Source organism: Cebidichthys violaceus, unplaced genomic scaffold (assembly GCF_023349555.1).
Source record: "Cebidichthys violaceus isolate CVI_PGR_0920_01 unplaced genomic scaffold, fCebVio1.0.p SCAF_39, whole genome shotgun sequence".
Lineage (NCBI taxonomy): Eukaryota > Metazoa > Chordata > Actinopteri > Perciformes > Stichaeidae > Cebidichthys > Cebidichthys violaceus.
In genome coordinates this window covers 2,443,429-2,466,833 of record NW_027176583.1, presented here as the reverse complement: position 1 = coordinate 2,466,833, position 23,405 = coordinate 2,443,429, and the positions used below count along the sequence as shown (strand labels likewise).

The 23,405-nt window shown below is 42.0% G+C and overlaps 4 protein-coding genes across 5 annotated transcripts in view; 2 read left to right on the top strand and 2 right to left on the bottom strand.

The window, feature by feature from the left end:
- The first annotated feature begins 504 nt into the window (after window positions 1-504).
- On the top strand, window positions 505-2,596 carry ptafr (platelet-activating factor receptor). The gene is made up of 2 exons (XM_068726476.1): window positions 505-606; window positions 914-2,596. Exon 2 carries the CDS (start codon window positions 920-922, stop codon window positions 2,093-2,095), a length of 1,176 nt encoding a protein of 391 aa, XP_068582577.1. The 5' UTR covers window positions 505-606; window positions 914-919; the 3' UTR covers window positions 2,096-2,596.
- Window positions 2,597-3,635: 1,039 nt separating this feature from the next.
- LOC137884617 (uncharacterized) lies at window positions 3,636-5,786 on the bottom strand. The gene is made up of 6 exons (XM_068726477.1): window positions 5,677-5,786; window positions 5,517-5,579; window positions 4,648-4,908; window positions 4,170-4,301; window positions 4,040-4,067; window positions 3,636-3,938 (listed from the first exon to the last, which is right to left on the bottom strand). The coding sequence occupies exons 1-6, from the start codon at window positions 5,720-5,722 to the stop codon at window positions 3,812-3,814; spliced, it is 657 nt and encodes a 218-aa protein (XP_068582578.1). The 5' UTR covers window positions 5,723-5,786; the 3' UTR covers window positions 3,636-3,811.
- A 922-nt stretch (window positions 5,787-6,708) lies between these two features.
- LOC137884628 (parkin coregulated gene protein-like) lies at window positions 6,709-14,761 on the top strand. Of its 2 annotated transcripts, none has more exons than XM_068726498.1 (6): window positions 6,709-6,725; window positions 7,434-7,534; window positions 8,016-8,150; window positions 12,299-12,470; window positions 13,633-13,782; window positions 14,442-14,761. In XM_068726498.1, exons 2-6 carry the CDS (start codon window positions 7,475-7,477, stop codon window positions 14,591-14,593), a joined length of 669 nt encoding a protein of 222 aa, XP_068582599.1. In that variant the 5' UTR covers window positions 6,709-6,725; window positions 7,434-7,474; the 3' UTR covers window positions 14,594-14,761. The 2 variants fall into 2 exon arrangements, with proteins under 2 accessions (XP_068582599.1, XP_068582598.1); XM_068726497.1 differs by lacking the exon at window positions 6,709-6,725 and adding an exon at window positions 6,868-6,967.
- A 5,628-nt stretch (window positions 14,762-20,389) lies between these two features.
- LOC137884499 (uncharacterized) overlaps window positions 20,390-23,405 on the bottom strand; it is a 69,813-nt gene continuing 66,797 nt past the window's right edge. The window contains exons 2-7 of the mRNA XM_068726282.1: window positions 23,115-23,240; window positions 22,265-22,327; window positions 21,402-21,662; window positions 20,924-21,055; window positions 20,794-20,821; window positions 20,390-20,692 (exon numbers count right to left, since the gene is read on the bottom strand). Of these exons, the coding sequence (XP_068582383.1) occupies window positions 20,566-20,692; window positions 20,794-20,821; window positions 20,924-21,055; window positions 21,402-21,662; window positions 22,265-22,327; window positions 23,115-23,240 (737 nt within the window). The 3' untranslated portion in view covers window positions 20,390-20,565. The remainder of the gene's footprint in view (window positions 20,693-20,793; window positions 20,822-20,923; window positions 21,056-21,401; window positions 21,663-22,264; window positions 22,328-23,114; window positions 23,241-23,405) is intronic.

The window sequence follows — 23,405 nt, the reverse complement described above, 5'->3', positions numbered from 1 at the left end:
AATGCCCATAATTGACTTTAAAGTGACATTCATGTCTTCCTATGTTGTGATAATGAATTATTATAGCTTAATATTACATTGACACCATGAAACATTTAACCGACTATAATTATAATTTTCTTTTATACTTTATTTTAGTTGTGAACTTCAGAGCTCTACTCTTATTATAACCAACGATTTTAATTATATTATATTATTTTCTATTTTGCAAATTATTGCTGTTTGCCTTATGCTCCCAGAGAGAAGCCACGTTTCATTTGAACGATGTCACTCTATTGGTGGTGTCTTCCTCAGAATATTTAAAACATGTTTTTATGACGACGGAAATTAAAACCAAATGTAAAACTCAGATTTCTTAAAAATGGGCGTGTTTCTTTTCTTCTTTTTGACGGACAGGAAATAAGGAGGTGGGGATGCTTGTTGCAACACGTGGGGGTTTCCAAATAAAACCAAAAAACATTAACACCTCCTTCGTCTTGAACTGTGAAGTGATTTGTCAGAAAGACGCAAGCATACACCCATTCACTGAGTTTAACTGTGTTAAATAGCTGCGGAGGCATTCAGAGCGCATACTTTTTGAGATATTAGAGGAGAGGAAGCAGTCTGGTAAGTCAAGATTTTATTTTAAGTCTTTCTAAAAAACAAAACAAAAAGAAGAAGTTGATATTTACTTAAGTAGACCTACCTTACACACTAAGGTTTACTGATAGTATAAATAAAAGCACCACCACAAGCTGCAGCCTCCGAAATGTGAATCAACCAATTCTAACCAAAACATTACAACCTTCATCGTTTGGATTGATCTTGTATTAGACTTGTATGATGTACTTAATAAACGGGTGACTGATTGTACTTCTTCTGACTATAAAAACCCAGAATGCTTCATGATGTTACTATGTTTTGTCTCCCACAGACAGAAATGCTGCCCTCAACTACAGAGCAGGTTGGCATAACCGGGACCTCTGGTCTGGGATCTTGGGCTGGTAATGGCTCAGCCTTCCTGGACTCTGAGTTTCGTTATGTCCTCTTCCCAGTTGTCTACGGCATCATCTTCATCCTGGGCCTCTTCGCTAACCTCTACGTGCTGTTTGTCCTGCGCTGCCTCCGTGGTGCCAAGGCCATGGGTGAAATCCGCATCTACATGACAAACTTGACCATCGCCGATCTCCTTTTTGTGAGCGCCCTTCCCTTCTGGATTGGCTATTACAGTCGGCAGGGTAACTGGGTCTACACAGACTTCATGTGTCGGCTGACTGGCTCGTTGTTCTTCATCAACACGTACTGCTCCATCCTCTTCCTCGGGGCCATCAGCGTCAACCGGTACTGGGCAGTCACCCAGCCTCTGGATGTGGCCACCTCAGACCACAGACGTCGTGGGATCATCGTGTCCGTTGTCATCTGGGTTTTGACCCTGGCGATGGCTATTCCATATCTGTCATCTCCAGGGACCAACACTGATGAGAACAACGTCACTCGCTGTTTCGAGGGGTACCAGAATGAAACCGATTCACAGAAGAAAACAGTGGCTGCCACTCATTTCGCCATAATTGGAATGTTTTTTGTGGTGTTTTTTCTGGTCGTGGTGTGTAATTTCCTTATTGCTCGAGCGTTGCTTTCTCAACATCCTCCTCAGTCAGAGTTCCAGTCTGCAACGATCAGGAAGTCCCACAGGACCATGTCCTCCTCAACTAAAAGGCCCAGGGGGCTGAAACGGAGAGCTCTGCAGATGTTGTTTGCAGTGGTGGGAGTGTTTGCTCTGTGTTTCCTGCCTCACCATGTAATCCAAGGCTTCTGGACACTGGCGGTGTTGCAGATCACACAGGGCTGGGGTCACGTAGAGTGGGACCAGAAGACCCTTCAGGCGCTCAACGACATACATCAGATCACTTTGCTGCTTATGGGCCTCAACTGCATTTTGGATCCTGTCATTTATTATTTTGCCACACAGAAGTTCAGAGGGTTCATCATGGCCCACATTAAAAAGTTAGTAAAGGGAGAGGGCTGCTCACAGACGCTCACCTCACAGATCTCCATGGACAGCAGGAATCAGAGCCAGAGACTCCATAGTGAGCACCAGCAGCCCGAAATAAATTGATTTAAACAGATTTAATACTTGTACAAAAGTGTAGATATTTGGTACTTGTGTGTGAAAGACTTTGATGTTGCTCCTGTTTCAAGATTACATTTTCTTGCACCTCCAGAACTATAAGCAGCTTCAGTGTTAATGTAGTTTAGTGTCATCCTCAGAATGTACTTTCACACACTTATTTTGACATTTTGTTTCCACACACTATAATTGCACCAGTTCTTCCTGTGTGAAGAACGAGCTAAAAGCAGAAGTTTTGCAAGCAGAAGTACTTCAGTAAATCGATAATGGCTCTGAAAAGTCTGCGAGGGACACTTTATCACTTTAGTGTGTGAAATGAAATGATAAAGCAGCAGACTAAATCATTTAAATCAGGAGAGACTTGTTTTATAGTTTAACAATGATTTATTATACATGCATCAAATATGAAAAGTGCAAAGTCTTTGGCGATTGGACTCCATCCTGAAGTAATACCACCGAGGGTAGGGATACAGAGGTCCAATAGGCCTGATCCCCCTGGAGTCCAGACCCTGGTGGTGGTGGTGAAAGCAGTTGCTGCATTCTGATGATGATGACAGTGATGCTGCCTGGAGGTGAGTGGGTGGAGGAGGGTCGCATCTGCTTAATGCTGAAATGACAACTGACAGCAGCAGAGAGGAGAACACTCTATTTAAAGTTTGACAGCAACGATGTGATTGGCTTAAGGAAACCGTGTGCAGAATCTGGTTGGTTAAAAGTGCAATCAGCTGATAGAGTAATTACAAGGAGAGGAGAGAGATTATGAGTGTTTGTCTTCCTGACTGAACTTGAGCTTCAGCTTCATTTAAATCCTCCCGCAGGTGTTGTTCTGCATAAAGTGGGCCACTAAAACAGTAGAGAAGTCAAGGATAGAGCCATATACACAGAGCTTAGTCATCTCTTTTTGGGTGTTCTCACTAGATTACACACACACTTCAGTTTAGTAGGCGTAGTCGTCTCACCTGACATTTTATCAGTAAAATATGTGAGATTGTTGTCTCACATCAGATGAATTACAGGTTTTTTGGGCTTTGCATGGACAAATCTTATATTGTGAAACCATGGAAGGAAGTGATAATGCTTGAGCTATGCTTCACCTCTGGCATCCACTATTGTTACATTGCGTATATGTCACATGGTACAAACCCCATGATTCAGTGTGACAACACATATTATTCACCTCTCTACTGTATATGTATTATACCGTATTCTTGCTGTGAGTTTACCTGCTGTTGCAAAAGTGATTCATGACGCATTTTGTATTCAGTGGCTTTGGTTGTCTTGTATGTTCCTCAAATGTGTTTGTAATGTAATTTTAAACTTTCAGAAGGAAATGGTTTTACTCCACAGTCAACATTTGTGATTAGAACTTTATTCTATTGATATGATTGAAGTACAATAAAAAGACAGTTTCGTATACATCAACAAGCTAGGAGACATCTCAGTCTGTGTAAAAAAAGACACAAATTACAGGTTTTATCAAATTTGTACAAACACAGACAAGGAATGGACTCTTGCTGTTTTGTGGGAACATTTGAACCATTTTTAGCACATTGAGATTGTGTTGAATAACTTGTGTTTAAAATCAGATTACGGTAAATAAAAACATTTAGCAAACCTCATTATTCAGGTTGAAGGTGATGCTGAGCTCAAAGAAAATGCTCTTTTTTGTCTTTTTATTGCATACCTCCACATTCACATGAACGCTCATGATAGACTTGAGTACACGTTGTCCTCAGTCACATTGGTGGGGTCGAGGTCAGTGTAGTCTTGGCTGGTGTTTGTGTAATTTATGTACACATCTCCGTCACTTTCAGTGTGTGGCAAACCTCCCCTGGTGAGTACAAAAATGTCATCAGACTGTTAATATATGCACAGCATGTGAACCAAATGCAAACACGAGTATAAACACATTTCTTTCCTGTAGAGACTTACTTTGGTGACTGTTCAGGTCCAGGAAAATCTTTAAGAAATCCAAGACATCAAAATTGTCCACAGAACATTTGGTTAAGGTCTGACCAAGGTTTTTACAAGATTTTGACAGGAAATGCTTTTTTTCTTCTACCTTTAGCTGCAATGTTGGAGGTGGTCAATGTGGCGCCAAGTCTGTGCCAGCCCAGCCAAAAAAGAATAGCAAAGATGATGATCAAGGCCAGGAGAGAAAGAAATACGGCAGCTATTCCTAAATTCTCACTGACTGTTGTAAGTCAGGGAAAAAGCACAGAATTGCAGGAGAAAGATTTTAGTTGTTGGTCACAGACAAAAAATGATAAAACAGTTGAAAAAACTAAAACAAAATGGCATTCTATCTTTGTAAACAAACTCCGTAGTTAGTTGTTCAAATATTGGACAATATTAGCCTACTGTAGATGCATCAATATCTGTGCATACGTTGGTTTCAAATGCTGTGGCCAGAAACAGCTATGAGAATATTGAGAGTGAACAAAAACACTTGTGGGCTGGACAGTTCACCAATGAGCTGAAAGACCAATGAAAGCTTAGTAGAGCTGAGGGGAACTGCAGATTCAAAAGCGACCACCAACCTGTTGTGTGCATGGAGATGATGAAGACTGTGTGGTTTTGAGAAAACTGACTCACGGCACGGCAGCGGTAAAGCCCGCTCTGCTCTGGCTTGGTAAGGGTGAGCTCTCCACCGATTCCCACCACATGCCAAGTCTGATTTTCTAGGTGTTGCCAGGACTTGACCGAGTCTTTCACGTTGAACGCGTTGCAGAGCAGGTTGACTCTTTGACCTGCTGCAACTGGGTAGTCTGGTATGGCCACCAGCTGCAGAGAGAGCTTTCCTGGGGAGGAAAAAGGGTGCGGTGGACGGTTTGGTGAACACAAAATGAAGGCTGATGGATGGAAGAAAGGAAGGAAGGGGAAGAGATAGATACACAGTTACAGACACACTAGTGGCATGGTTCTAGGGAGGGCAATGTGCTTTCTGTTGTGTTGGCCAGTTTGTCCAGCAGACTTTGAATTTGAATTTGTAATCCCTCTTATTCGCACCTCTGACTGGCCTCCATGGCAATGGCAGCCAAGGCTCATGTGTATCGTAGCATCGAGACTGTTCTGCCATCCCAAAATTACGCACAAAACATAATTGCTCACGAACTAGATAATTAAACCGGGGGGCCATAACATAAAGCTATAGCATAGGGACACCATTCGGGGAAATTGCAACAGAATGGGGAAAAATACAGATTAGCAGAACCAGTAGCCACTCCCACTTATTAAACATTAGCATGTTAGCATTGTCATTGTGAGCACATTCGTAGGCTAATATTAGCATTTAGCTGAAAATACTGCTGGGTAAAACAGGATAATCCCTCACAGAGCTGCCGGCATGGCTCTTGTTATTAATACTTTCATTTGATTGGAATTATTAAATAATCACATTCTGTATTACCTTCAACAGCCACTGTAGTATTCGTGGAGTTTGTTGTAGTCCATGTTGTAGTCTGGGATTTCACTGTATAGACAACAAGAAGCACAAATAAACGTTAATATATTTTTAAAAAATGATGTCCTGGAGTCTGTTATTACATTTACTAATAAAATGTCCTTACCTGTACTCTCACACAAAAACCACAGGAGAGAAAAGCTAAGCAGCATGTTGTTTGAGATGAACAAACAGTAAACGCCACACTCACTTCAGGCCAACAGGCACAAGAACGGATCAAATGTTATAATCAATGCACAGGTAAGAGTGGAGGAAGTATGAGGCTGGGAAACAGAAATAAAAAGGAAGTAGAAACTTCCTTTTTATTTACAAATATTAAACAAAACAACTGTGCAGAAATAATGAATAACATTCCCCAAATTGATATACAAGGAGAGCAGCAGAACGTAATGTGTTCAACTCCTACACATAGGTATGGAAATGTTGGCATGGCATTAAAACAATTATAGGCAGGGTACACAGGAAGGAACCAAGTAAAGATATGAAGCGTTCACCTTCAACCCTAACGTTAAGAGGGTCAAAGGCTGATCTATACCGTACAGATCTATACCGTAGAGATCTATACCTTACAGATCTATACCGTACAGATCTATACCGTAGAGAGAATTTATTTCATATTACGTAAATAAATGGACCAAAGTGAACAAATGTAGACGGTTGTGAACCTAAAGAATAATTTTCAAAGTCCAGTAATGTACAGACGAAATATCACTTTTAATGCAGAACAAATGTTTCTATTGATAACTCAGCTAACCTTAAATTGATTATTTTGCTATTTTAGCTGCTATTGTTTAGTTATGTGAAGGAAAACTTACTCTAACTTTTTGTTTTATTTTAGGAGAAAGGTTCATACTGGGGGAATTGTCACCACTTAATTCAGCATGCGTATGGAGGACAATATCCTATTTGTAATATCTCCACTTGATATGACCATCTATAGCACAGAGCCAAATAGGGTGAACATTTAATAAACAGGATAGAAGGGATATTGGACAAAGTGCAAAAAGAAATAGTCTACATTATGTTATGGATATGTACCAGAGCCAGATGGCAGAAGTTCTGTGCTGTGGAAACCCTCAAGATGGAGTGAAGGAGTGCATCAGTGAGACTCCTCTGTGGGTTTTTCTTCACCACAGAGAACAGCTGCTCTCACAGGTACGTGCTTCCAAACATGCAGAGCATTGGAGCAGCATGTAGGCGGAGTTGAGGCATCGTTTCGGGGATGAAGCTTAGAAATTGTGCAACGCCCACAGAGTCACACTTTGTCATTACACTGGAGGTCTGCGTAATGTGCACAGGTGCTCTTTCCACGTCAACTGCAAACGGATCGCTGAGCAGTTCAAAATTAAATTTCTGAGCTGCAAAGTCGGAAAATCGCCGAGTGAACTCTGTGCCAAGTGAGACCGGTTTATCAGCAACATGCGCAGTCGGGAGCACAGCGGTGGAGACACGGTTTGGAAACACGGAAAGTGACCCAAGTGTCCTTTCTGCATCCGAGTCTCCCACAGGAGCAGCATGGCTTGTAAAGCTCTCACTGCATCACACACGTGTGTGAAGCTGCAGGGTTAGCGCAGTGAGACGCTTCTGCGCTTCTGTGGCGTAGGTTAGAGTTAGGGCCAGTTATGATTGACATAATATTTTCTTGGTGCAGGATATAATTGTACCGAGGGCCGGATTTGGCCCGCGGGCTTTGAGTTTGACATGTCTGTTATGGTAACAAGGAACAGCACGTGCCCGCAGAAACCAGACCAAAGCGTATCTGAAGTTGCCTAGCAACCACTACCCAAAAAAACAACACCGTGCGGTTACGTTTTGAGAGCTAGAATTAATTAGTCAGTGAGCATTATTGCTCTGGATTTTCAGCTGGATTCGCCTCATCATCGTACGAGACTGGACCTGTGGACATGTCGAGGAAGAAGGAGGATAAGAAAACACAAGGCTTCAGCCTGAAGCCCGCTGTGAAGGTGAGTGTGTGTAGCGTATAGCTTGAGGAGTGTATGCAGCTATAAGTTACACTAAACATGTTCATCCTCCACATTGAGCGAATAGTTGTCAAACGTGTCATGTTGTAACACGTGATCTTTGTGGTATCTCTCATCATTTTTGTAAAATTGATTAGTCACACCAATTTGTTTGTCCTATAGAAGACACACACACACACACACACACACACACACACACACACACACACACACACACACACACACACACACACACACACACACACACAGGCACTCACTATCTGTGTTTGGCCTTCCTTAGAGGAGCAGAGGAGCAGGCACATGTGTCTCCCTGATTACTTTTAAGAAGAGGCAGTGGGAGTGATTCTATTAAATTGTGATTTCATAAAACAACACTCTCACTTGCTGTGTGTGTCTCATTCTGTTTATTTTACAGTTTTGCTCTCGTCTCTTCATTCACATTTTCATCTTTGTGTCTGAGCAGGTGGAGGGTCCTCCGTCTGCAGGGGTTTTTCAACCGCGCCCTCTCCAACCAACCAACTTTCGCAAGATGTACGACCGCGGGGACTTCCCAATGCAAATGGATTATAACAGCAGAGGCCACCATATCTTTTGGAAGGTAGGATCGCTGCCGTCTGGTAAAGAGTGACTAATGTATGTGATTTTCACAGCAGTAACTAAAAAGCCAGGGATCTAAATTCCATCAGGAAACGTTGTATGTCATAATAGCAATGGTGGTAGAATCTAAATAACACAAACATGCCCAATGGAGCATATGTAAAGCCTTAGCTTCATTTAAAGGCTTGCAAAGAAAAAAAACATCAATCAGGCCATGAAGAAAATATATTTCTTTAATTCACAATTATACACATTTTTCTTTTTGTACACAAGCTACTGTTTGAATCCACCCTTACTGTCGAGCAGTTTTTGTGAATTTGAAGAGTTTCTCACATATTCAGGTCCAATGTGGGCTGGTATCCTGTAGGAGGCAGTGTAGATTTGCTTAGTACTCAAGCAAACAGTGTGTGTGTGTGTGTGTGTGTGTGTGTGTGTGTGTGTGTGTGTGTGTGTGTGTGTGTGTGTGTGTGTGTGTGTGTGTGTGTGTGTGTGTGTGTGTGTGTGTGTGTGTGTGTGTGTGTGTGTGTGTACTGGGTTTGTATCGGTTTGACTGTCGGTATTGATGGATCTGTGTATTGAGGTCAGGAGTTCAGCTTCCCCACCAAAGATGCTGTCTGTACATGTTTGACTCTGGACAGCAGAACAAAGCCAATGTGACCATGAAACACACAAACAGGCCTGATTGAATGTCTGAACTGTGCTCTGTTGCACCTGCAGCCATAGTGCAAGAGTACTAAACACAGTGAGTCACGTCAACCATTGGAGGTAAGAACCAACAAACACCAACAGGTGTTCAGCTTGTGTTATGTTACTCTTGCAAAGTGATTGCTTTGATTGCTGGATGTCAATGTAGAACCCTTCATGCAGCAGCAGGTTTGATATGCTATATGTGCTATACTTGTGTAAATTTGCTGGCAAACACATGCTCAACTAATTGCAGGATAACTGCAGGATAATCAATACATTTATTTTTTTCTGTTGCAGCAAAAGAAAAGCAGCGTTTGTTTCTATTGCAGAACCTAACTTCAGTTTATTTGTAAGACACTCAGATTGATGATTCAAAAACAAAAAAAACCAGGTATGAATTAAGCTGAATCCAGGTCAGGTCATTATGGCATCATCAATTAAAACAGCACCATTGTCAAACAGCTGGCAGACCGCCAGATTCTTGCATGACCTATGAGACATGCTTTAGTAGCTACAAAATGGGTTAGCACTCAAGATCGGATGGCAAAATCCGCTAGCTAATTAGCTTAGCTTCAGTAATGTGACATATTCCCGACTGAAATGAACACGTGGAGAGAACTGATGAAGTAGTTGGTGGATTTGAAGTGTCTGTGGCCTCAAATGCACAGTTGGAGAAAGATAGTTGACCTCCAGCTCCCTCACCCACGTCGTTAGATCAGCTGGTGGAGGATGAGGAGGAGAAATGTATGAATTATAACACAACTAGCCTGTAGAAATGTAAACCAAACAAACACCTCTAAACCAATGATATTACAATGCCAGCTACTACGACACACAATTTAACAGTCAAAGTCAGTTTTATGTAATGGGAGCGGAGCAACAAATCACATTTGATAAAGTCCACAATCAGACCCAAACACACACATGCACACTCAATGTGTTCCTCTTCCACGCTGCGTCTTCTCCTGCTGTATAGCCTGTGTGTGATTTTACCTTTAGTGTTTCAACACTAATGACTCTCACCACACTGGCAAACTAGCCCGATAGCTTAGCACGTCTGAGTACACACATGGAAGCGCATTCCGTCCACCCACACATGTATTCACACACACCTCCACACACAAATCATGTCCAGCTATTGTGTATTTAAATTGGCAACCTGCTGTTTTCCGTTCCTCCTGGTCTCCTGTGCCTGTCGGGGGCCTCTGATGCTGTTGTTTAATGAGCAGAGGCTCTCCTCAGACTTGTTCCTGGTCTATCTGCTTCTGTTGCTGTGTTGTGTGTTTGCTGTTGCAGCGCTGACCAGGGGAGACATGCAGGTCTGTGTCCCAAGGCTAATTGCTGCTACTTGGCTGAGTCTTTCTTTGCCCCGCTCTCATTGACTCCCCGGACTCCAGGGGGATTCCCATAGGCACCCAAAGACAAACAAACCTGGGCGGACAATCAATAACGGATGCAAGAGTTACCGCTGAGTGCAGCCGCTGATTAAGATTCCTCGGGAATGTGTGTGTGTGTGTGTGTGTGTGCTATGTAAGAGCGTGAGTATGTGAAGGTGTTTGCTGATTGTCTCCACTCCTTCAGTGCTAACTGGAATCTTCAGCCGGTCCCTAACTGCTTGTTTATGTGATTTGGATTAAGAGTATCACAGAGTTCAGAGGCATCTTCACAACAACAGCACATTAATGCTCGCAGGTAATTACTCCCACAACCCCTCAGCTTCACGTCAGGGTCGCTGAGCTCGTGTCTGTGCCTGAATGTGAGACTTGATCTACTGACGGTGTTAAATAAGACTCAGTGCTATTATGAGTAAGCTTAGATATACTTTCTATAAGTTTCTCTTTTTTACACAAACCATTAAACAGCTATTTAAACTCCTGTACATCTGCCTAATATAATGAAAAAGAGAAAAACCTAAACTTGTATACTGTTAATGACCGACAGTATAGCACACCAGAACACTTCACCATAACGTTAAATTAGGTGTTTTCAATTCCTCAATTCTCAGTTATGAATAAACCATTGCACACAAACCAAAATCAAATCAAATTTAGCTACTCACAGCACGCTACGGTGACTCAAACCACACAATAAGATATGCATGGAAGATGCAAACTCCACCACTTGGTCCTCCCTTCAGCACAGCACAAAGCCCACAAGAAAATGAACAGAAAATGGTCCGTTCAATTGATTTGTTAAAAGGCACTAAATGCTGCCCTGCTTTGAAGTCTCGGCTCTGACCGGCGGCTGAGCGAGGGCTGGGGACTTGAAAGCACCAAGCGCCACTGCCTGGGTGACATTTCAGCACAGACCAGCGTGACCCAGCAGGATGCTTGTGTGCGTGTGCGTGTGCGTGTGTGTGTGCGTGTGTGTGTGTGTGTGTGTGTGTGTGTGTGTGTGTGTGTGTGTGGACAAGAAAGTGTCTCCTTATGGCTTCAGCTGTCCTCAAGGACTGCTGGCTGCCGGGGGCTATTTGCCTCCACACCAAAGGGATTACCTTTCATTACATGAAAAACAGAATCACCCATTCAACCTCTAACCCCTCTCTCAACAATAGTGCCATTGGGATGCAGTGCTACAGCTGATGCCCCTGTTGGAAATCCACACTCTGTAGCTAGATCTAGTACAAACCAGTATTGCATGAGCCATGGCTACATGCGACCTTTTATAAGACTTTCAGAACCCACACGTGGCTCAAGGGCAGCCTGCTTTGGGTCAGCTGTTCTTTGCAATCCAGTGTGCCTGAGTGGCTTTCCTCTGATGGCTTCACACACATGACTGACTTTACTTTAATGTGTCACACACTACCCACACACTCAGCCAAACAACATCAAAGACGACCCGAGGCCCATAGCTGGACGAATGTCTTAATCTACCACCTGTGTGTGTGTGTGTGTGTGTGTGTGTGTGTGTGTGTGTGTGTGTGTGTGTGTGTGTGTGTGTGTGTGTGTGTGTGTGTGTGTGTGTGTGTGTGTGTGTGTGTGTGTCCTGTAAATGGTGTAAACAGGTGTTAACATGTCAGCCCACAAGATGCCACATGCCGCTGTGTCATGATCTCCTGAACAGCTGTCCCCCCTGCCATTGTGTGTATGTATGTGTTTACTGTAAGGTTATAAGTGGCTGCAAGAGGCAAGAGGAGCTTCAGCCCTAGATATTGTGCTGAGTCAAGGACAAACAAAGAGAAAGGGCAGAGAAGGAAAGGAAGCTTAATGGCCGTGATTTCCTGGACAACAGGAGCATTTTCATCTGCTATATCTCTGATGTAGTGGGTACGAAGAGGGACTGTCCAGTCAACAAAAAGATAATCTCTGTTGCTAGCTAATGTCCTGATCAACAGCCATATGTTCCAACAAATGTCCTTGAGGACACCTGAGGACAGAACCCCCCCTGTGTCTTTGTATGTCTCTCTAGATCAAAGAAGCAGCTGATAATGCCTCCGATGTAAATCGTCATTTCTGCCCTCAGGTGGAGTTCGAGAAGCTGGACTACAACTACTACCTCCCTCTGTTCTTTGATGGTTTAACTGAGACTGATCATCCGTACAAGTTCCTCGCCTGTCAGGGAGTCCATGAGCTGCTGGACAACGGAGGCCCCAAGATCCTGCCCGTCGTTCCCCAGCTCATCGTCCCCATCAGGAGTAAGTCTGGCCCGGGTGTCTCCTCTCACGCTTTACAAATCACACACAGCACAGCTCCCTTCTCAAGTGACCCTGTGTGTGTTGACATCATTTCACCGTCACTGTGTTCCTCTGCCGCTGAGGGGAAATGTGGTTTTATCTCAAGACTGAAGAAACGCCTACAGATGAACCCTAACGACTATCAGAGTATTGATCACATATTTCAATGAAGCTCGAACAAATGCTAAGATCATAGCTATAGAGTGAGGAGAGGAACACCATAGTTCACCAAAGACATTAGTGTTCAGTTCTTAAATGTGAATACATAACACATAACACAGGAGCATTATCACAGCCATTTCCAATCACTAATATACAGCAACTATTCAATTAACGTCAGCAGCAACATGTTCCTGCTCTCTTATTCATTTACATCAGTTTACAAACCTTTCTATAATTAAACATTATTATTATTTAATGAGCGGCTGACAGCTCAGTCGTCCTCTGTTTGAGTTCAGTTGCAGCCGTACTGTTTTGATGACAGCATCATTACATTTTCATTTCTGTTTGCTGATCTCAGATGAACCCGAGTCTGGAGGACATTCACGTTGTTTATAGTGTCGCTAGCTGGAGCCTTCAATAAGTCACAAGATAATAACTCACAATGGATTAAAAGGTGTAGTTAGTAGACCTGCTGTTAGGTAACTTAACATGAGGTATCATAGAGAGAGTCCTTCAAATTGGACCTTGCTTGAAAATATGTGAAAATACATTATAAATATGAAAATATTTTTTTTAAATCAATTTTAATATTCATCTATATCTAAATTGTATTAACATAATTGTGTTGCTGTAGGCCAAATAGCCCAGTGATTGGCTCTCACTTACTCCTGCCTCCCCAGTGCATTTGAAATCACTGATTGCAGACAAGCCAGTCTAAATCAAAGCCAAGCTGTAAAGGAAATGCTTTCAAGGGGAAGGTAGTGTGTGTGTGGGAGTTACGATTTATGTGTAATTTGTCTTATGTACCATATAATTGCAGTTGTCAGAATCACTCCACATTTGCTGTACCTCCACCTGCCTGAACAAACAACCTGCAAATCAGATCTAAAACTGGACTGACACTTTTACCTCGTAGCTCCTTGTTTTCTGACTGATCTCTGGCTTCTGTCCTGCTCTTCAGAGGCCCTGAACACCAAGAACCATCAGGTGATGTGCATCATGCTGAAAGTCCTGAAGCATCTGGTGGTGTCCGGTGACGACGTGGGAGAGGCTCTGGTGCCGTACTTCAGACAAATCCTCCCCGTTTTCAGAATCTTCAAGGAGAAGAACAGTAAGTGTTAATTCACGGACAGGTTGTGCGTCGGCATAACGAGGCTCTGCGCTTTTGTGGGGCAGTCATTGTGTAAGCGCCTCCCTTTGTGTTATAAATCATTTTTGGTGCGAGCACTGCTGCTCCGTCAGAGAGTTGAAGGACAGCAAACATTTAGGAGCCTGTGACAGACAGTGAAAAGCATTCGTGTGTGTTGTGTGTTGTGTAGCCTGTGTTAAGACAGTGAGAATTTGTTCTGTTTCAGATTCTGATTTGAATACAGATCCAAACATCAGTCACACACACACACACATTCCTACCTGTGGAGCTGACTCCAGGTCACCGCTCATCAACGCAGCGTTGTGCAACAGCAGAGCGTCACTAACTCGTACGTCCTTCGCCTCGTTAAACCTTCACTTTAAAAACACCGCTGCCGTCCAGTCCCAACTGACCACAGCGTTACAGAAAATCAACTTCGGTCCGTCCGGTGGAGTCGAAGTCAGATGGAAGGATGGCATTTGCCGACTCTGTCCGCGGCAAAGCGTTGCAGCGTTGCAGCGTGGCCACAGGGGGAGCTCTGTGAGCCTCGACACGGAGCTCAGTCTGCCATGACCCCGACTGAGCCTAAATATCTTTGTTCTTGTCACGCCGTCTGTCTGACTCTGTGTCCTCGTCCCCAGACATCGGAGATGACGAGTACGGCCAGGGGGGAGAGAACATCGGTCAACTGATCGGTGAGACTCTGGAGCTGTTTGAGCGCCACGGAGGAAGGGATGCCTTCCTAAAAATCAAATACATGGTGCCCACCTACCAGTCCTGCATGACCAAATGAGGAGGGGGATTGTTGACTTCAGTCCTTGTGTATCTGCCTCCAGCTCTTCTCTCATCCCTTTCTTTATCCGAGCCCTAACCCTAGTCCTCTCTCCGCTGCTCCTGCCTCTCTGCTCCCTCTGCTTTTTAATGTGTACACATTCTGTTCAACACATATTAAATTCAGTGCAATTCACACGTTGTGTATCTGTGTATTTATCACTATCACTTGTTAATACAAATCCAAGCTTGACAGAGCAGATTTGCCTCATTGAAACACAGGGATTGTTCACTTTTGTATTGCTTTAGTGATTTAGTTAACTCTCTGATGAGGAATCCTTGATGCACAGTGACTTTATTTCAAACAGAGGAACAGTGTAACACTTTAACGATGTATGGAAACATATTGCATATTTGCAGTGAGCTGCACAACAAAAGCTACACTAACACGCCGATAGCGTTCTGTCGACGGAGGAGAAAAAGAGATTGAGAAAAGTACAGAAAAGACTAAGACAGAGGGAGGAAGAAAAGGACAATTATAGAGGAGGAAAGGCAGCGTGGAAGTGAGTGAGTGAGTGAGTAAACATGTTGAATAAAGAGGAAGTCAGGGAGATGCATTCGGCTTGAGACCGAGCAGTCAGCTGCAGAGAGAGGAATGAGAGACCAACGAAACGCCTGCTGTCTTCAGATCAAAGAGCTGATTGGTTATTAGAGTTGACAACAAACACGTTCAGTAGAAAATCCTAATTTTCTGTGTAATTGTAATGCTTAATGCTAGATTGTTGGCTATTAGTCTCATTTTGTGCAATGATGTGGCTAATAATAATAATAACAACAATAATAATATTTTCCTCTGTGTAGTATTTATGTAGCTGTGATGTTTGGACTGTTGGTTCAGTTTTTAAATTTATGGTTGTATGATTTAGAAATGACACTATCTTCACATATATTTATATAAATGTTTAAATACATATGACATCCAAGAACAAAAATATGCCCAATCGTATATCCTCAATTATAATAATAACATAATAAACTTAAAGACCTCTGTGAAAAGTAGATTTATTGTTTTGGAAAATCCCATTTGTGTGAGCTCAACATATTGAAAATAGACAACAATCACTGTGATGGGCACAACCTGTTGTCAATTATGGGTTCCCACACAGTAGATCTGCTCCATTCCCAGCAGGTGTGGTCATTTCTTGTCAAGCCATTGGGTATATAAACTCATATATATAACTGTATTTCATATATAAAGGCCTCTGGAGGACCTCGGTTAAACCTGCAACAATGGACAACGTAATGATTTCCATGAGGGACAATAAAGGTGCAGTCGAGTTAAACGTGAGCCGGGAAACTGCTGATCGACTGACAACTGGTGAGTAAAATAAAGTATGATAGCTTATTAACTTTATTTGTTTGTCCATTTGGATGGCCGTCATTACCTTAGATCTGTTTCCAGATCCCACGTTTGCCATGAACATAATGACGCAAATAAGAGCCGCGGGACACAATCGAGGTAAATGTAATTATTATAAATATTAATAATTAAATGCACGGGGATAATAAATATTCATGTGTCTGCGTTTTTGAGAAACTAACGCTACAAAACGAGCAGTGGTTGGCTGCTTCACCCTAACCAGTATAACCACTACTCGACGAGCCCCTGCTGATCCGGTCTGGGTTCTTGCACCCAGCTACCATGAGCTGCTACGTGGACGCACAGCAGAAGTCTTGATGACTGAGAGGCACTTCGATCAAAAGGGATTGTCTTAAACACACATTACAAGGTTGGGTTCTACTTTGCGTTTGACCTGAAGGGCCTCCATCACCCTGTGGCATCCTGCTCACAAATGTGTAAAGACCATCGTAACTAAAAGTAGTGTGACGGTGTATACTGTCCTTACATTTGGGCACAGATCATGTCTCTGTACTGAGATGCATCTTGGTGGTGGATGTGGATCATCAATGTCCTAAGTTGATGAAGACCCTGGTCATCATCAAGTTGGTCACCTGACTCCAAACAAATGTGAAGAAAGCAACATGGTGTGACAGTTGCACTGATATTTGCCACTATTTAAAAACTGCGACATGTTAAAATAATATGAGAGATGGTTCATGCAGTTCAGTGCTGCATGGAGCCTCACCTGGACTGAAAATCACTGTTCACTGTTTGAAGCAGAGATCTTTGCCTCTTCCTCCCCCATGTGGTGAGAATGCATTACTGCACACTTAATATCAGTTGAATGTGTCCCTGTTTATACGGGTTTAGAGAAGTAAACAAACATTTCTATAGGTATATTATATATTTATTAGACAAAAATTATTTTACAGTGTGCTAACATCAGCTGGAGGCACGGTGACAAAACCCCACAAAATGTATTTGCACGTCCCTGATCTAGATAATGAACAATGAAGGCTTGATAAAGACAATACATTAAACTAATCTGACTATTAGCTGTAATCACGACTCATTGAGGAGATGGGACTTGTTCAGACGGCCTTTAAATTAAGTACAGATGTAAATAATGAAATGTTGAATATGGGAGATAAAGTGAAATGAAAACTTGAACCACTGCTCATAAAGTTACAAAGACTTTTTTCGTTGCAAATTGAAGTTGGTGTGATACTTAATTCTAGATTAAAGTGTCTTTAATGCCAAGAATTAACTTTAAAGTGACATTCATGTCTTCCTATGTTGTGATAATGAATTATTATAGCTTAATATTACATTGACACCATGAAACATTTAACTGACTATAATTTTCTTTTATACTTTTTTTTTTTTTTTTTTTAGTTGTGAACTTCAGAGCTCAACTCATAACTAACGATTCTATTTATATTCTAAAGGAAAATAACAAACTGATTTTCTATTTTGCAAATTATTGCTGTTTGCCTTGCGCTCCCAGAGAGAAGCCATGTTTCAATAAACGATGCCACTCTGTTGTTGTCTTCCTCAGAATATTTAAAACAAAATTAAAAAACAAATTTAGAACTTATTTCTTAAAAATGGGCGGGTTTCTTTTCTTTTTGACGGACAGGAACACACACAGGAATCAAAACAAAACAAAGGAGTTAATATGTACTTAAGTAGACCTACCGTAGACACTAAGGTTTAGCCTGTTAACACTCCGACAGCACGCCTTTGGAGTGATAAGTGATGATATACAGCTTCAGGGGTAGATTTAATGTAGTCTGCTGTCTGCTGTCTGCGTATGTGCGTAAGATGCAAAGTGTGGTTTTTGGAGACTTTAGGAAAGTGAATAATGGCGAAATAACTTATAAATTACTGTATTTCAACATAAATAAGCTTTAGTTTGAATTATGAGTACACATTTTTACACAGCCTAGGTATGTAACCATGGTTACATGGGTCTCCAAATGGGCTTTTTTGGAAAACGCCTAGACTTAGAAAAACGTGTGTAAAATATTAATTTTCTGTGGTATTGTTTAAAATTTGAACTTGAACTAGATAAGGCTTCATGCTGTGGTCCCAGTGTTTTCCATCTAATAAGTCAAAGCTATCTGCAGGCATCTGTTTCTTCTACTTCAGTGTGCTCAAACTTCTATTACTCAATGCCAGTTGCACTTGCAGTGATTCTGACTGTTGGGGAAACACCTTACAAAAGAGACCAAAACCATGCGTGTACTCCAAATGGTTCAAGATCAGCTTTCAATTTACTTTGGGTATGTCATGGATAGGCGTGGTAACAAAACACCTGTCAGTGAAACACCATTCAGCACCACCACAAGCTGCAGCCTCCAAAATGTGAATCAACCAATTCTAACCAAAACATTACAACCTTCATCGTTTGGATTGATCTTGTATTAGACTTGTATGATGTACTTAATAAACGGGTGACTGATTGTACTTCTTCTGACTATAAAAACCCAGAATGCTTCATGATGTTACTATGTTTTGTCTCCCACAGACAGAAATGCTGCCCTCAACTACAGAGCAGGTTGGCATAACCGGGACCTCTGGTCTGGGATCTTGGGCTGGTAATGGCTCAGCCTTCCTGGACTCTGAGTTTCGTTATGTCCTCTTCCCAGTTGTCTACGGCATCATCTTCATCCTGGGCCTCTTCGCTAACCTCTACGTGCTGTTTGTCCTGCGCTGCCTCCGTGGTGCCAAGGCCATGGGTGAAATCCGCATCTACATGACAAACTTGACCATCGCCGATCTCCTTTTTGTGAGCGCCCTTCCCTTCTGGATTGGCTATTACAGTCGGCAGGGTAACTGGGTCTACACAGACTTCATGTGTCGGCTGACTGGCTCGTTGTTCTTCATCAACACGTACTGCTCCATCCTCTTCCTCGGGGCCATCAGCGTCAGCCGGTACTGGGTTACTTGTTTCAAGATTACATTTTCTTGCACCTCCAGAACTATAAGCAGCTTCAGTGTTAATGTAGTTTAGTGTCATCCTCAGAATGTACTTTCACACACTTATTTTGACATTTTGTTTCCACACACTATAATTGCACCAGTTCTTCCTGTGTGAAGAACGAGCTAAAAGCAGAAGTTTTGCAAGCAGAAGTACTTCAGTAAATCGATAATGGCTCTGAAAAGTCTGCGAGGGACACTTTATCACTTTAGTGTGTGAAATGAAATGATAAAGCAGCAGACTAAATCATTTAAATCAGGAGAGACTTGTTTTATAGTTTAACAATGATTTATTATACATGCATCAAATATGAAAAGTGCAAAGTCTTTGGCGATTGGACTCCATCCTGAAGTAATACCACCGAGGGTAGGGATACAGAGGTCCAATAGGCCTGATCCCCCTGGAGTCCAGACCCTGGTGGTGGTGGTGAAAGCAGTTGCTGCATTCTGATGATGATGACAGTGATGCTGCCTGGAGGTGAGTGGGTGGAGGAGGGTCGCATCTGCTTAATGCTGAAATGACAACTGACAGCAGCAGAGAGGAGAACACTCTATTTAAAGTTTGACAGCAACGATGTGATTGGCTTAAGGAAACCGTGTGCAGAATCTGGTTGGTTAAAAGTGCAATCAGCTGATAGAGTAATTACAAGGAGAGGAGAGAGATTATGAGTGTTTGTCTTCCTGACTGAACTTGAGCTTCAGCTTCATTTAAATCCTCCCGCAGGTGTTGTTCTGCATAAAGTGGGCCACTAAAACAGTAGAGAAGTCAAGGATAGAGCCATATACACAGAGCTTAGTCATCTCTTTTTGGGTGTTCTCACTAGATTACACACACACTTCAGTTTAGTAGGCGTAGTCGTCTCACCTGACATTTTATCAGTAAAATATGTGAGATTGTTGTCTCACATCAGATGAATTACAGGTTTTTTGGGCTTTGCATGGACAAATCTTATATTGTGAAACCATGGAAGGAAGTGATAATGCTTGAGCTACGCTTCACCTCTGGCATCCACTATTGTTACATTGCGTATATGTCACATGGTACAAACCCCATGATTCAGTGTGACAACACATATTATTCACCTCTCTACTGTATATGTATTATACCGTATTCTTGCTGTGAGTTTACCTGCTGTTGCAAAAGTGATTCATGACGCATTTTGTATTCAGTGGCTTTGGTTGTCTTGTATGTTCCTCAAATGTGTTTGTAATGTAATTTTAAACTTTCAGAAGGAAATGGTTTTACTCCACAGTCAACATTTGTGATTAGAACTTTATTCTATTGATATGATTGAAGTACAATAAAAAGACAGTTTCGTATACATCAACAAGCTAGGAGACATCTCAGTCTGTGTAAAAAAAGACACAAATTACAGGTTTTATCAAATTTGTACAAACACAGACAAGGAATGGACTCTTGCTGTTTTGTGGGAACATTTGAACCATTTTTAGCACATTGAGATTGTGTTGAATAACTTGTGTTTAAAATCAGATTACGGTAAATAAAAACATTTAGCAAACCTCATTATTCAGGTTGAAGGTGATGCTGAGCTCAAAGAAAATGCTCTTTTTTGTCTTTTTATTGCATACCTCCACATTCACATGAACGCTCATGATAGACTTGAGTACACGCTGTCCTCAGTCACATTGGTGGGGTCGAGGTCAGTGTAGTCTTGGCTGGTGTTTGTGTAATTTATGTACACATCTCCGTCACTTTCAGTGTGTGGCAAACCTCCCCTGGTGAGTACAAAAATGTCATCAGACTGTTAATATATGCACAGCATGTGAACCAAATGCAAACACGAGTATAAACACATTTCTTTCCTGTAGAGACTTACTTTGGTGACTGTTCAGGTCCAGGAAAATCTTTAAGAAATCCAAGACATCAAAATTGTCCACAGAACATTTGGTTAAGGTCTGACCAAGGTTTTTACAAGATTTTGACAGGAAATGCTTTTTTTCTTCTACCTTTAGCTGCAATGTTGGAGGTGGTCAATGTGGCGCCAAGTCTGTGCCAGCCCAGCCAAAAAAGAATAGCAAAGATGATGATCAAGGCCAGGAGAGAAAGAAATACGGCAGCTATTCCTAAATTCTCACTGACTGTTGTAAGTCAGGGAAAAAGCACAGAATTGCAGGAGAAAGATTTTAGTTGTTGGTCACAGACAAAAAATGATAAAACAGTTGAAAAAACTAAAACAAAATGGCATTCTATCTTTGTAAACAAACTCCGTAGTTAGTTGTTCAAATATTGGACAATATTAGCCTACTGTAGATGCATCAATATCTGTGCATACGTTGGTTTCAAATGCTGTGGCCAGAAACAGCTATGAGAATATTGAGAGTGAACAAAAACACTTGTGGGCTGGACAGTTCACCAATGAGCTGAAAGACCAATGAAAGCTTAGTAGAGCTGAGGGGAACTGCAGATTCAAAAGCGACCACCAACCTGTTGTGTGCATGGAGATGATGAAGACTGTGTGGTTTTGAGAAAACTGACTCACGGCACGGCAGCGGTAAAGCCCGCTCTGCTCTGGCTTGGTAAGGGTGAGCTCTCCACCGATTCCCACCACATGCCAAGTCTGATTTTCTAGGTGTTGCCAGGACTTGACCGAGTCTTTCACGTTGAACGCGTTGCAGAGCAGGTTGACTCTTTGACCTGCTGCAACTGGGTAGTCTGGTATGGCCACCAGCTGCAGAGAGAGCTTTCCTGGGGAGGAAAAAGGGTGCGGTGGACGGTTTGGTGAACACAAAATGAAGGCTGATGGATGGAAGAAAGGAAGGAAGGGGAAGAGATAGATACACAGTTACAGACACACTAGTGGCATGGTTCTAGGGAGGGCAATGTGCTTTCTGTTGTGTTGGCCAGTTTGTCCAGCAGAATTTGAATTTGTAATCCCTCTTATTCGCACCTCTGACTGGCCTCCATGGCAATGGCAGCCAAGGCTCATGTGTATCGTAGCATCGAGACTGTTCTGCCATCCCAAAATTACGCACAAAACATAATTGCTCACGAACTAGATAATTAAACCGGGGGGCCATAACATAAAGCTATAGCATAGGGACACCATTCGGGGAAATTGCAACAGAATGGGGAAAAATACAGATTAGCAGAACCAGCAGCCACTCCCACTTATTAAACATTAGCATGTTAGCATTGTCATTGTGAGCACATTAGTAGGCTAATATTAGCATTTAGCTGAAAATACTGCTGGGTAAAACAGGATAATCCCTCACAGAGCTGCCGGCATGGCTCTTGTTATTAATACTTTCATTTGATTGGAATTATTAAATAATCACATTCTGTATTACCTTCAACAGCCACTGTAGTATTCGTGGAGTTTGTTGTAGTCCATGTTGTAGTCTGGGATTTCACTGTATAGACAACAAGAAGCACAAATAAACGTTAATATATTTTTAAAAAATGATGTCCTGGAGTCTGTTATTACATTTACTAATAAAATGTCCTTACCTGTACTCTCACACAAAAACCACAGGAGAGAAAAGCTAAGCAGCATGTTGTTTGAGATGAACAAACAGTAAACGCCACACTCACTTCAGGCCAACAGGCACAAGAACGGATCAAATGTTATAATCAATGCACAGGTAAGAGTGGAGGAAGTATGAGGCTGGGAAACAGAAATAAAAAGGAAGTTTCTACTTCCTTTTTTTTTTACAAATATTAAACAAAACAACTGTGCAGAAATAATGAATAACATTCCCCAAATTGATATACAAGGAGAGCAGCAGAACGTAATGTGTTCAACTCCTACACATAGGTATGGAAATGTTGGCATGGCATTAAAACAATTATAGGCAGGGTACACAGGAAGCAGACACAAATAGTCCAAAATAAGCAAAGGAAAAACATTCATACATACAAATATAGAAACTTAGCTTAACCAAACCAAAGGATAAGATCAACACAAATACACATGCACAAATGAGCATAAAGAAAATCATAATTAAACTTAATCTCACACATGTAAGCCTTCAGTTTGTAAGATTTAAAATCCGTCAATCAGTTTACGACCTGCAGGGAACACAGTTAACCAGACTCCAACGAACTAATAATGTTTTTTGAAAAGTCAGAGCTGGTGGGCAAGTCTATCAGACTCAAAACTATTGGTTTTAAACCTTTCATATCTGCGACAGTAGTCACCTTCAGGCTCAAGCTGTGGTGACAGCTGAGATTGTTGTTGCTGGACAATTCGACACCAGACCTCTAACCGGAGGCAAGCGCTCACTGGCTGCCACAGCAGGTCAGGACAAGTGGATTTATATGATTCTGCCAAAAGAACAGAAATTTAAGTTTTTAACTCATTCACGGTTCTATTAAAGTCCATCATACTGTTAGGTGTTCCTGTTACGCTCATTCTTACATATAGCCACTCCAATCACCCAAACCACAACCGTAACTACTTCATGCTGAACTCCAACGAAAACATCACCA